Source organism: Eutrigla gurnardus (assembly GCF_963514095.1).
Source record: "Eutrigla gurnardus genome assembly, chromosome: 8".
In the NCBI taxonomy this organism is placed as follows: Eukaryota; Metazoa; Chordata; class Actinopteri; order Perciformes; family Triglidae; genus Eutrigla; species Eutrigla gurnardus.
The window spans coordinates 25,106,809-25,120,447 of record NC_139922.1 but is presented as its reverse complement, the minus strand read 5'-3'; the positions used below and the strand labels follow the sequence as shown (position 1 = coordinate 25,120,447).

Here is a 13,639-nt window from a genome sequence, read left to right as displayed (position 1 = left end):
AACAGGGGATCTGTCTTTGGTCCGATGGCCATGTGAGGATGTTGTTGACACGCTTCATGAACTTCACAAAAACGTCACCATGTTCATCTGCAGTATTGTGTAGTACAAACTACAACGAACTAACACACCAGTTTCCAGCCTTCTATCACTATTGGAACAGAAGTTATGGGCCTCCAAAAATGCCAAAAAATGAAATGCGAAATTCTAATGTGTCAAAAAGGGGTGTGGCACTTGAAATTCAAATGGACGTCACGGGCAAACTGTTTGATATATTGAAACTTCAGATTCCTTTGTTTGGTAACATAAGGCATATTTTCACCGCTTTTCAGCAAAATCTGAGAGGTGTCATGTACATGGGTGGCTGAGTTGGCATGGAATGACCCATGTCTGTCTTTGTTCTTGTCATTTTAGGGTGTACTTGATGACAAAGATTGTTTGGTCAACATGCCAGAGAACACCGAGTGTCAATATTGCAATTACAATAAGAAGGCAGTGTAGAAATTATGGTAAACATGAGTGGACAGTAGGGGTGTGACGAGATTAAAGTCGACGATATTTCTCGTTGCGTTAAAAATCTGTCTCGCAAGATTTGTGAGCTATACATAGCTGAGGTTTTACAGATAGCTGAGGTTTTACAGACAGCTGTTACTGACTGGGAGCTTAAAAAACCCAACCACGGCATCACTTATTGTTACCGACAATGCACGTAATATGGACGTGGCCGTGCGCGACGCGGGATTGAAATCGCACATCTGTTTTGCGCACACTATAAATCTTGCAACCCAAGCTGGCCTCGGTGTTCCCCGCGTCGCTCGTTTACTCGGGCGGGTGAGACGTGTGACTGCTTTTTTTCATCGTAGTTCAGCGGCTACCGCGGTGAAAATGTCCAAGCAGAAACGGCTACAATTACCATCACACAAGTTAATGACGGGCACGTTGGATATGCTGGCTCGTTACCTTGAGCAGCAAGCTGCCATAGCAGCATCACCAGCCCAGAGATAAGACAAAACTCCAGAAGCATTGATACACTTGACAGCTGCGATGTCAGAGATGCTGAAGATGCTGTAGTTGCAGCATGTTGTTCATGACATACTTGGTCGGGCTCCGTTTGCACTATTTGCACTCTGTATTGACAAAGTAGAACTTTGATTTGGTTTTGCACATATTTACACTTGGAAAAAAGAAAATATTTTATTTTATTTTAACTTTTATAAATGTTAGTTTTAGTTTAAATTTGTGAAAGAAGAAGTTTATTAAAAGATCATGCTTACATCATGCATGTAAAGAGTTATAATAAAATATTTAAAAATGCATGTGCAACGCTGTTAAATTAAAGTCTGTTGGTCCAGTCATATATTTTCTCATTGTAGTTTTCTTAAAATCTCGTCTCGTCTCGTCTCGTGAGCGGAGTGTATCGTCACACCCCTAGTGGACAGTGAAAATACTTCACATTATTTCTATTTATTTTGTTGGCAACACGTAACAATACAAATTAAAAATGAAATGTAACGGAAATATAATTGTGATAATGAACATGAATAAATATTAAATGTGTAAAAAGGAGGGAAACTAGATCCTCCTCCATCACTCCACTCACTTCATGGCTCAAATCAACACTTGTGACCGGAAGCTTTTATTCCCTTTTACTGTCAACGGAGCTCAGTGACGTGAAGTCACGTCACGTTAACGTGGTCATTTACCCACAAAGCATAGCGTCGTGACGTTAAACACGCGGTTTCCAGGGGAGGACCAGATGAGTCAAATAAAAAAGGAGTTCAAATACAGAGGAGACAGCTTCACAAACAAAGTTATTCACTGAGGAGGATCAGCAACACCTGCTCGTTATTTCCGCTCGTTTCAATTAACGCCTCTTTTCGCGTTCGCGGACTCGAGTACTAGTTTGCGGGCACGCGCTTTCCGACGGAAACGAGTCGGTTCCATGGGACGTACTTTTGAGTACATTTCAGAGCAAGTACATATCACTTGTACTCGAGTTGATAGAGTACTTCTACTTTTACCAGAATATTTTGGAACAAAAGTATCCGTACTTCTACTTTTACCAGAGTATTTTTAAACACTAGTATCTGTACTTCTACTTTTGTCTGGCTGTACTTGAGTATTTCTACTTTGTGTACATTGTGAATACAGGACTTTTACCTTCGGGTGAGATTTTTTAAACTGTGGTATAAAAATGACAGTTGGCGTTAAAAACTGTCGACGTGGTGGAATTTGAACTAACTTGAACCGTTAGCTTGAACTTAAAATAAAGTAAAAGAGTGACATGCGGCAGAAACTCTTCAAAGACGGACTTAAATATACATGAAAGTATATTTATTAAAATTAAGTATTTAAAGTTGTACTCACTCAGTCCTACGGAAAAAAACGATGCTTTGTTTGGAGGATCTTTTCTGTTGCGCTAGCAAAACGTTAGAGTTGTGAGACTTCTCCGTGTCCATGGTAACAGCGCGACGTGATGACGTACGAACACGACGCCTTCACGGGCTCTCAGACAACGACCTTTACTAAACACGATACATCAGGAGCCGTTAACGGTTTAAAATACAGAAAGGACCGTTCTGGTTGACTGAAACAACAGTAGAATAGAAAGTGTTCAATATTAATACATTTAAATATTAAAACATACAAAATACTTCACTTAAACCATAATATGTGAAAAAATAAAAGACATATTTCAAACTCTTTCCTGTTATTTCATCATTTATTTTCACAATTACATTCATTTTACTGGGTATTATTTTTAATTCACAATTAACATGTTTTACTCAAAATGCAAAAGTCCTTTTTTAATAAACCAGATATTAAGTTCATGATCACAAATTTAGTGAATATTTTTTATCCTGGAAGATGTTACGGCAACATATTTCAAACATCATATTCCTGTTATTTCATAATTTATTTTCATAATTACATTAATTTACTGGATATGATTTTTATTTCACAATTTATGTTTTTCCCATTGACACTGATCACTGATTTCTAAAACCCAGATATAATATATGTTTATGATTATATAGACAAAGAAAAGTATAGAAAGTATTGAATGTTTGGTGTTTTCTTCCTGGAAGATGTTACAGCAACGTAACAAAAGTCACAGGAATCATTTTAGGGAAATTCTTCACAACATTTTTTTTTTTTACCTTAGTGGCCTCCAGTCAAGTCTTATCTTTAATTATTTTTTTAAAGGAGTCATCACCAGGAAATCGCAATTTCTCTTGTTAAAACATGCATATCTGTGTTTGACCTCAGTTGAAACTTGCCTGAAAGGCTGGAGTTTGAAAGTGGCGCCGTTTTTTCGCTTCTGCTCTTTTTCCGAACAGGAATAGCACACAAGGGTGTGCATTCCTAAAGCACGAGATTTTGATTCTGCCCCTTCGGTGACGTCACCGTGGCGGCTACTTGCATAAGCCCACCCCTCTTTCACCACCCAACCCCCCCCCGTCCGCTACCTGAAATCGCCGAAGCGCCGCCATTATGTTTTGGAGTCTGCATGCAGGCAAGCCCCCCCGGCTCTGTCCTTCCTGCGGCGAATCAACGCGCGCCTCATTACATATTATACAATGCACATCCGGACCAGTCAAAACCTCGCGCGTAATCTTGCGTGATAAAATCGCGGTACGAAAAAGGGTCAGAACAAGCTCAATGTTTGATTAAAATTTTTTTTTTTTTTTCTAATAAGTTTTACGAATTGATCCAAAGCGATCCAAGGGGGGCTGGATACGTATAAAACCAGGTTATGACTCCTTTAAATCTTATTTTATCTTACAGTATCTGACCTTATCTTAATATATTCCATGTATAAAACTTTAGAAAATAATAACAAATGCCAGCTATAATTTCCCACAGCCCAAGCAGTTAAATTCAAATGTCCTGTTTTAATCAAACAACAGTTTGAAACCCAAAGATGTTAAGTTTATGACCATATATGACAGAGAAAAGCATAACACATTTATATGTGAGAAGCAGGAGCTGGGAAATCGACTCAAAGGATGAATTGGTTTCCAAAATGTGCCAGTTGTTGCAGCTCTATTTTCTGGTGGAAGACGACGTCACACTTCACCATTACAACTCTGTCTTCCTCTTTGTCTTCACCTTCTCCTTGTGGAAGAATTTTCCATCCGGCTGCTTCTTCAAGCTCAGTTTGACGTCATTCAGCCCCCGGTCCTTCAGCCTCTGTTTGAGCTGAGACACAGAAACACCCACAGAGAGATATGACATTCTGCATTGTTATTCAGATTCTACTCGCTTTCTTTTATTCCCCCTAAGATGGAGGCCGATGGTTGCTTCCCCCTATTTCTGCTCTTGTAAATGTTCTGGCTTTCCTCTGACTACTGGATCATATTTGGATGTTTTGCATTTGTTGGCAGATCGTAACGTTTCTGTGTGTTGATTGTTCATCAGGTCTGCAGAGTGGCAACACTAGACCCTTTACTTCTGCACAAACAGTATTTGCAGAGCTTCCTACACAACGCTCAAGTCGTGTCAACTTTGACATTTGATGATATGCTTTTTAGATGTTATTAATCACGGCCTCAGTAAGCCTTCTCATGGTTCCTCCAGACCTCTTTCTGTCCTCCTCGCCCTGATTCTTGGCATTTTCTGTCGGTGCATGAAAGATCTGTAATTAAACTGTAATGCTGTCTGGGCGTCAGGCTGCTGCTGTAGTGTCTGCTGAATGAACAAGAGAAAAATACTAGAAATATACATGTTTACTGTTGTAATAAAATACAAATGTTTTTGGATGGTTTCTAGAACTGCATCAACTCTGGGGATCAATATGGTTTTTATGTCATGTGATTTTAATTTGCTTTAAAGGTTCGTCAGGTTTGTTTTTGTTTTTGGCCTAAAAGTAGGAAACGTGGTTTACCTGCTTCAAGATGCCCTCCATCACAGCGGGGTCATTCATGTCCAGATCGGGGTTGTCGTTCTGCACTCTCAGTCTTATTATTCTTTTTATTGTAGCTGTAAAAAAGAAAATGATAAACTCTCATATAATGAATAGAATTTCATCCGTTTAAAGGATGACAGGGAAAATGTGGTCACAACAACACAAACACATCATCTATGGCGCGCTAACTGTCCTCACAATTCAGGGAAATGATCAGCATCATGACTCTTCACTTTTATTGTTCAGAACTTGATGTTTTCTAAGTTTTTTGTTATCATTATTATTATTATTATTATTATTATTATTATTATTATTATTATTATTATTATTATTATAATTTGGGACGTTTGATGCTAAAGTAAACTTAAATCTGGTCTCTCACGTGGACTGTAGCAGATGAAGGGTCTCTTGATGTCGCAGGTTGAGGGGGACCACTTTCCACCGTGATTGAAGTCTGCATAAACACAAGTCTCATTTAGACGAGAACCAACCAGGTTTCTCCAGTTCCTGAACGAGGAGATACTTCCATCCGACCACTTCCAGTCTTCTCTGAAAAGGCCGATCCAGACCGCTCGGTTTGTGGGTAACACCTCCTTTACCTTCTTGTTGTCTGTCGGGTTTCTCACACTGGCCAGGTCTGTGTAGTGTTCTCTGCAGTAGTTCTGGGCCTTCGTCCACGTCAGGCCGTTTTCAATGAAGATGAACGTCACATTCGGCTCTGGAAACAGACCACAGTAAAGGGCTGAGTAGAGGCAACATAACATACAGCCTCCCCTCCATGCCACAGCTGTGGAGGTATTCATGCCTTTCACATGTTGCACTAATAAAATTGTCATTTTAACAGCCGGAGTAAATGAAAACAACACACAGGTGAGGAGACATGAGGGCTGAACACTGATTGGTGGGAACAAAGGGAACGGAGCAAGGCTGACAGAATAAAATACACAGGTGATACAAAAGGTGGTACAGCGGCCGCATCCTCCGGAGGCTGGATTTGAAGACCACATGCGTCCCAGCAGCGGAGACAAGGCTGTCCCATATCAAAGACTCCTTCAAATGCAGCTGAGAAACGTGGCCTTCTTTTCCCGGCGGAGACACTTGTCCCTGAGTCCACCTTGGCTGTTGGTTCTGTATCACCATCACGTAAAGCACTAAAAGCAGTTCGAGTGATTGATTGATACTCGAACCAAAATATGAAAACAAAGAGGCAAAGAGAAGCAGAGCAGGGGAACTTCCTGAGTTAACATTCTCACCTCTGACAGACATGCAGACTGGGTACAGCTTCCTATCACAGCGGTAGTCGTACCAATATCCATTAGAATACATCACTGTGCAGTGTTCCTTCTTGTACAAGTTGTTCGGTTCTCCCTGACCCCATCCTCTGAACTCAGTCTCCCCAGGTTTGTAGAAACTTGCGTCTGAATGAGACCATCTCCAGACTGAGGGAAGGTACAGTCCTATCCAGGCTGTCTGAAAGTAATATTTCATGGCGATACAAAGAATCAGAGCTGTCTGGTGAAACATATGGAGGGAAGTTTATCATAAAAATGCTTCACACTTCTGCTGCCATTAGTTACTACGTGTGATCAGACAATAAAACGTTCAGACCTCTCGTCACTGAAATAACAAAACTCACCCTGCCCGATGTTGAGAAGACCGGGTTGTTTAAATCCACCGTGCTGTTCAGGATCTCCACATCCTCCCCGCTGCTGATGGTGGCCAGGTCGGTGTGTTTCTCTCTGCAGTAACTCTGTGCTTCAGTCATGGTCTTCAGCTCGTAAACAACATGGTACCCACGTTCAGCAGCTGATGAGATGGCACTCAGCCCTGCAGAGATCACATCTAATATCAATGACTTCACTCAATACAGGAAATAACCGTTGTACATTAAAGAAGGGGATGTGGCTCAGAGGTAGAGCGGGTCGTCCCTCTAATCTGAAGATTGAACGGGTAACAGACTGAATGTTGTGTAAAGAAGACTAGAAAAGCTCTCTAGAAATGCAGGTCCAGGTCCATTTAATATTAGACAACTCATGCTGCCTTCACCTGGTTTCAGAATTATGGTAAATACCAGTTGCAGACTCTGAAATGGCACATGAACGCCCCTCAAGTATAATGAGGAGTTGATACCCGAGTCCCAGAGTCGGTGGAGAAGAGGACTCAGTGATGATGGTGCGTCCTTCTCTAGTTTGAACTTGATACAGACCAACACTATTCATCCTTCTATCCATAACACCAATTCATCTCAACAACGAAGCACTTGAACGCCACATTCTTGTAATTCCGAATTCACAAGTTGGATCTTCTAGTAGAGCGTGAAGGCAGCGTGAACTAGCATCACAATACACAATGTTAAAAATGTGGACCCAAAGAAGAGCATGTGAAACTCCTGCCTGACACGACGATGATGCTCAGAAGAACGGTCTCCATCCTCGTCTCCTCCAGGTTCCTCTGCTTCAGTCGGTGACTGGAGATTTAATATAAGCTCATGTAACCTGACTCTCAGAACATCTATTTGCTTATCAGAAAGATCACTGCATTTGTTACGCCCTCCTAATGGGCTGTTTGTAGGCGTTAATAATACCACACCGTGTACATCCTCTACTGCACTAAAAGTACTAATACCACACCGTGTACATCCTCTACTGCACTAAAAGTAATAATACCACACCGTATTTTTCTAATGGAGTCTGATGGCTCTGATTGAATTATGACACAGTTGCCTTTTGTCTTTTTTGTGTGTGTTTATATGCAAATATATGTTAAAGATGTTTCCAGGATTTACATCCTAATTATCAGTCTCTGTCTCTTTTCACACGATGCAGTTGATTGTTGTCTCGTCAAGTCAGTTTCTTTGTAGATCATTTTAAAAACAAAATAAATAAATGCCTCGGTGACGGATGGGTGTACAAATATAACTGATTACTTCAGTTTAAACTTCTACTAAGTATAAGCCAGTGTTGGAATTTCGTCATGTTAGGGGCACCAAGGCCACATGACAGGGCACAAAGGCCATTGAGTAAAAGTGATGGTTTTACCTTTCAGATTAATACGATAACATCCTAATATGTAGGACACAAGGGATTCTGGGTCGGGCTTGGGCTTCAGACTCGTGGTGTGAGCGGGACCAGAGCGTAACCGGACCGGTACTTTTAGAATAAAAATTCCACTCTCTGCGAAATCCGCTGCCCGCTTGTGGCCACTTGCTCTCTCAGCTCCGCCCGTGTTGGCAAATATGTGCGCACGCCGGAGAAACCGGACGGGAACCAGACCGGTACTTTTATTTACTTTTATGTGATGTTGATACTTCTCTTGCGCGGCTCGCGAAGTTGCGCAGGTTCTATTTTGGAAAAACCACAGCAGAGCAATCGCTCTGATCCACAGACACGTGACGAGCCTACTGTGCCCACGAGGGTGGCTGTAATTTCATAAAAGTCCACCACGCGTCACTAGCGCTGTTTACACTGGGACTTTGACACGAGCACAAAGGCCACCTTGGCCGTAAATTGAACATTTTTTCACAGGGCATCAAGGCCAAAGTGAGGGGCAACGACGGCCATGGCCGTGGTTAAGCTCATTTAGCTCCTGTTACAAGCTTCTCTACGAATGACTCATAATAACAACAGTCTGACGATGCGTTCGGGGGCAATAAGACACGGATGCAACAGCAACGCCACACCGAGTAGCAGAGGGAACTAGAGAAACAGTCAACAGCTGGATGGAGCGCTCTGAGAACCTTTCAAGCTGCTCCGAACTATTCAGGAACGCTCAAGAACCCAAACAGCCTCTGAACGCTTCATAGTCCACAACTGGACATGTTTCCTCTCTGCCAAAGGGCTTCTCCCGTCATCCATCCAGCATCCATCCATCATCCATCCATCTATCAGCCATCCATCCATCCATCTATCTGACTTGCTCCTCACTGTCTGACTCCGCTCGAGCCTCCATCTTCTATAAAACATACCGAATGTGAAGTTTGTACAAACACACAGAACAGCCGGCGAGGAACACAGACGTTGAAGCTCACGATGAATCGTTGCCATCACCGACAGAGAACTTTCATATCTGTTTGTAGAGCCACGATGGGAATAAATACATCAGGGATTCAGGACTCAAATTATTCATAGCTGTTGTAGAAATCAACGGTCCAAAGACCAGTTCTAGAGGAAAATTCAGGAACAAGTATTTCTCTGTTCTTTTCATTTTAGGGTGTACTTGATGACAAAGATTGTTTGGTCAACATGCCAGAGAACACAGAGTGTCAATATTGCAATTACTATAACAAGGCAGTGTAGAAATGATGATAAACATGAGTGGACAGTGAAAATACTTCACATTATTTCTATTTATTTTGTTGGCAACACGTAACAATACAAATTAAAAATGAAATGTAAAGGAAATATAATAGTGATAATGAACATAAATAAATATTAAATGTGTGAAAAGAAGGAAAACTAGATCCTCCTCCATCACTCCACTCACTTCATGTCTCACATCAACTCTTGTGACCGGAAGCTTTTATTCCTTTTTAATGTCAACGGAGCTCAGTGACGTAAAGTCACGTCACGTTAACGTGGTCATTTACCCACAAAGCACAGCGTTGTGACGTTAAACACGCGGTTTCCAGGGGAGGACCAGGGACCCGTTCCTAAAACTCTGAGTTTGTTAACCCTGAGAAGAGGGCTACTCTGAGTTTTCCGTTCCAGAAAGAGAGGTAACTCAACCTTTAGGTCAGTTACCATAGTAACTGACTCTGTGAACCTAACCTGCTCGCTGGCAGGTTTGTTTCAACAAACCCGGAGTTTCTCCTACATGTCTCCGCCTTTTTCCGGAATCTGAACCAACTCTGAAAAAAATTGCCGTCCTTTCCTCATCACCCTAATCGATCTGGAAATAAAAGTGATTCTAGCAGCTTTACGTCGGCAGAGGATTTTGATTACCTTTCCTACCGATCACATATCTAAACAATATTCTCCGACATTTTCAACATTTCATATCGCGGACATAATGCAGATTCTTTGCAGAACTCTTTAGATGTTTTGCTAACGGGAGTTTTCTGAAAAAGGACTTATATTTACTGTTTAACCCTCATGCCCTCCTCGGGCGTTTTAGCCATTTAGCATTTTTTCCTTTTTTTTATTTATTTGGTGATCATTTTGGCTGTGTTGTAGCTTGTGGCATGATTTTTTTGCAAGAACTTTTATTTTTAGTTATATTTTTGAAATCCAATGATTTTTTATTTCACGTGTCTTTTATACTCTATTGACACAATTTGCACCCTCTGGACACCCTCGTGGCAAAAAAAGCCAAGCACTTACAAACTGCTATAAAATCATCATACATCAATATTTGTTTCTACTTTTTTTTTTTATGAATCTCATAACCAGCATCCACCTTGCATTCAGTCATTTTCAGGATTTTAACCCTTTAAATCCTAGTTTAATTATTTTTACTTTTTAAAGAACACAATAATACATAGGAGGTGGATGGGGCTTTGGTGGGGATTAGAGGCTTGGATATGTCAAAGATTAGCAACTAAATTGATTTGATTGCATTAGTATTTTTTCTGTAGTACCAGATACTCCCTCTGGACACCCTCGTGGCCAAAAACGCTCCATTGACTTCCATTCAAACCACATTTTTAAATCTCACTGCCATTGCAGTATAAAACCATGCGTTCTGGTATGTTAGCTTTTCATTATGAACAAAAGTAGTGATATTTGACATTTTTACTGTATTTCACCATATTCAACCATTTTCCCATTGAAGGCCGATGCATGAAATTCTTGTATTTTTGCCAGTTATATTATGGAGCCGTGTGATTCCAGGGGACCCCGCAAGTTTAAGTGTGTGTGTGTGTGTGTGTGTGTGTGTGTGTGTGTGTGTGTGTGTGTGTGTGTGTGTGTGTGTATGTGTGTGTGTGAACATGTCCTCATGCCTTTTCTCTACTCAAAAACAAAAACAACTGTTAGTGTGTTTTAGGGCTGTTTGATTTTGCCCAAAAATAAAATCAGATTTTCGATTACGATTATTTTGTGAAATGACAAAAGGCAAAGAAATTATTTCAAATATGCTGTTTTTTATTGAACATTTTGCAAATAATTTCCCCATTGGGATTTGAGTGCAAACCTTGCTCTTATTAAACAAAAAATCCCTCAAGGGATTAATATAAAGAACAATTAATGAACTTTTGCCATCTGGCTTTGCTCCATGTTATCTTCTTGTAGACCTCTTGTAAACAAAGAAAAAAAAACAATTCCTTTGGGATTAAGAGAAAAACATATGCTACAGAAAATAGCCAATAACTGAAAACATGTTATTTTACTGAGTGACATGATATGTGATGCTACTGTACTGCAATTTATATGGAAGGAGAATAAAAACATACCGTGTGGTCCAGGGGGAATTGCTGTAGGCCTAGGACCCTCCCTGTCATCTTCATCTGCCTGGTGGTCACTCCCTGCCTCTGTCCCACTTGCTGAATCTACAGCAGCCTCCTCTTCATCTCTCACATCCTCTTCTCCTTCACTTATTTCTTCATCTCCTTCTGTGGCCGTCTCCTGCTCTGACCCTCCTGGTCTCTCCAGTTCTCTACCTTCTCCTTCATTTTTCTAAAAAACCTGTCAATATCCCCACTTTTGCTTTCCTTTTCATCGTTCTGCTCTCTCCAGCTACTCTTGCCTGCAATAGTCAAGATGGGAAAAGCTCTGGTTATCCTGATATGATGTTACACTGTAGGGCCATGTAGCTAATAAGCATAACAAATATAAAATCAGAAAAGATTTATCACACGCACACAACAGCTATGTTTGGACTAATTAATGCTACTGTATTTGTTATTTTCCGAGTTTTACTGTGCAGCGTCATTGCTGTGATTTGTGACAGTAAGTGGTTTTATAGTAGGCTACTGATTACCTAACCAAATCAAAATGATCGATCTCCTTGCTAGTGAGGTATCTGTTCATTTACACATTTTAAGATATGATTTACCCAGGAAGGATTGCTTCTTTGCATGAAGCTTTAAGACGTGTGAATTGTTTAGGTTAAACTATCTGCAGGCTGCCTTAGTCATAAATCAGCCCTGTGTGTGCGTTAAAGCTGGCTACAGGATGTTTGGGCCCTACTTGGAGCTGAACCAGTTCTGCGCCAATGGCAAGAGGGTCAGAGCTTACTTAATGTATACATTTCCATATAAGTACAGATAGATGGTCTTCCTAGCTTTAGGCTTGCAGGTCCCAAGGGTGACAGCAGAAGATTTAGATAACATATAGAAGGTAAACTATCCCAGCCTATTAGGATGGTTCGGAGGCTCCTCGATCCCTTGTTGGATGGATGGACTCTCAATCCATCCAAGATGACCAATAAGGAGAAGTAGGAAGGTCCAGGCGAAAGGACTTCAAAAAGGCACGCACATGCAGAAAGTGAGGGTGGGTTTTCGTGTGGATCTCCTAATCGAATGCTCAGTAGGATTTCCAGGTAGAGCAGCCATAAGTTCATTAGGAACTTTGCCCGAGTTTGGAGAAACTAGGTGTTGGCCAACCTGGTCTGATGCAGGCTTGAGAATTCTGTTTCAATAAAGGTTGCTCTATCAATCCCACCCAGCCTGTCTCAGCGGATTCATTTATCAATCAAACTTCACACCGATCATTGAGGAAGAGAGCCCAGAAACAACACTAGAACTGTGTAGTGTGTTGTAACGTAACGCCCGCGAAACGGCGACCCTCTGTAAACGTTATGGATTGAAACATGACAGGTTTTAATATTTTTGTATGAAGCTGTTTTTGTCTTTACTAAAACCAAAACTAATCAAAGGGCAACATGCTCTCACAAATCACGAGCGAGCGATTTTACGTTGTTGCTAAATAACGCACACACTGTTGCCGTTGCTGAATCACCTTTAGCATACATGACATTCATTACAAATGTAACTTTAGGTTAAATTGGCCTGTTAAAACTTCAGCAGGGGAAACTACCTTCACCTTCAGATGCTCGGGGGCAGCGCAGTCGCTCCACCCTTTCCACCGCAGCAGACTCGCTAGCCCAACGCCGCTCCGCACGTTTGATGCAGGGCCGTAGCTAAGTGGGGCGGGGGCCTAAGATTATATTTACAATTATTCACTTTTGGCCAATTTATTGTTTGTTTCAATGCTTTGAAAAGCTTGTGGACATAGTGGCGTTTTGTTTTTACAATTACAGTTTTAAGAACCCAAAAGTTAGGGGGGCAGCTGGGGGGGCAAGGCTCTACAGCAGGGGGGCAGCTGACCCCCCTTGCCCCCCTGTAGATCCACCCCTGCGGCTTTCTAAGGTTGAGCTCGTTTTCTACATAAACACTCAGTAATATTTAATAACTCTCTCCCGGTTGCCATGGTGAATCGTAGTATTGGAGCTCCATTGATGATGGCTTTGTAGAGTCGGCAGGCACGCGCGTAACTCAGAGTTTACATACTCAGAGTTGATTGAACTAATTCAGAACCGCTGTTCTGAAACTGAAAACTCCGAGTTGGTTGAGCCTGCTTTCTGGAACGGCCCCTGATGAGTCAAATAAAAAAGGAGTTCAAATACAGAGGAGACAGCTTCACAAAGTTTTTCACTAAAGAGGATCAGCAACACCTCGTCGTTTCCGCTCGTTTCAATTAACGCTGTAGCGGACTCGAGTACTAGTTGCGCTAGCATGCGCTTTCCGGACGTATTTTGAGTACATTTCAGAGCCAGTACATATCACTTGTACTCAAG

The 13,639-nt window shown here is 41.4% G+C and overlaps 1 protein-coding gene across 1 annotated transcript; it reads right to left on the bottom strand.

The window, feature by feature from the left end:
• Positions 1-3,849: 3,849 nt before the first annotated feature.
• LOC311017799 (secretory phospholipase A2 receptor-like) lies at positions 3,850-7,504 on the bottom strand (the record flags this gene model as incomplete). The annotated part of the gene is made up of 7 exons (XM_084016377.1): positions 3,850-4,200; positions 4,886-4,980; positions 5,289-5,624; positions 6,160-6,376; positions 6,543-6,733; positions 7,300-7,373; positions 7,491-7,504. The coding sequence occupies 7 exons, from the start codon at positions 7,502-7,504 to the stop codon at positions 4,081-4,083; spliced, it is 1,047 nt and encodes a 348-aa protein (XP_083872503.1). The 3' UTR covers positions 3,850-4,080.
• Between the last annotated feature and the right edge of the window lie 6,135 nt (positions 7,505-13,639).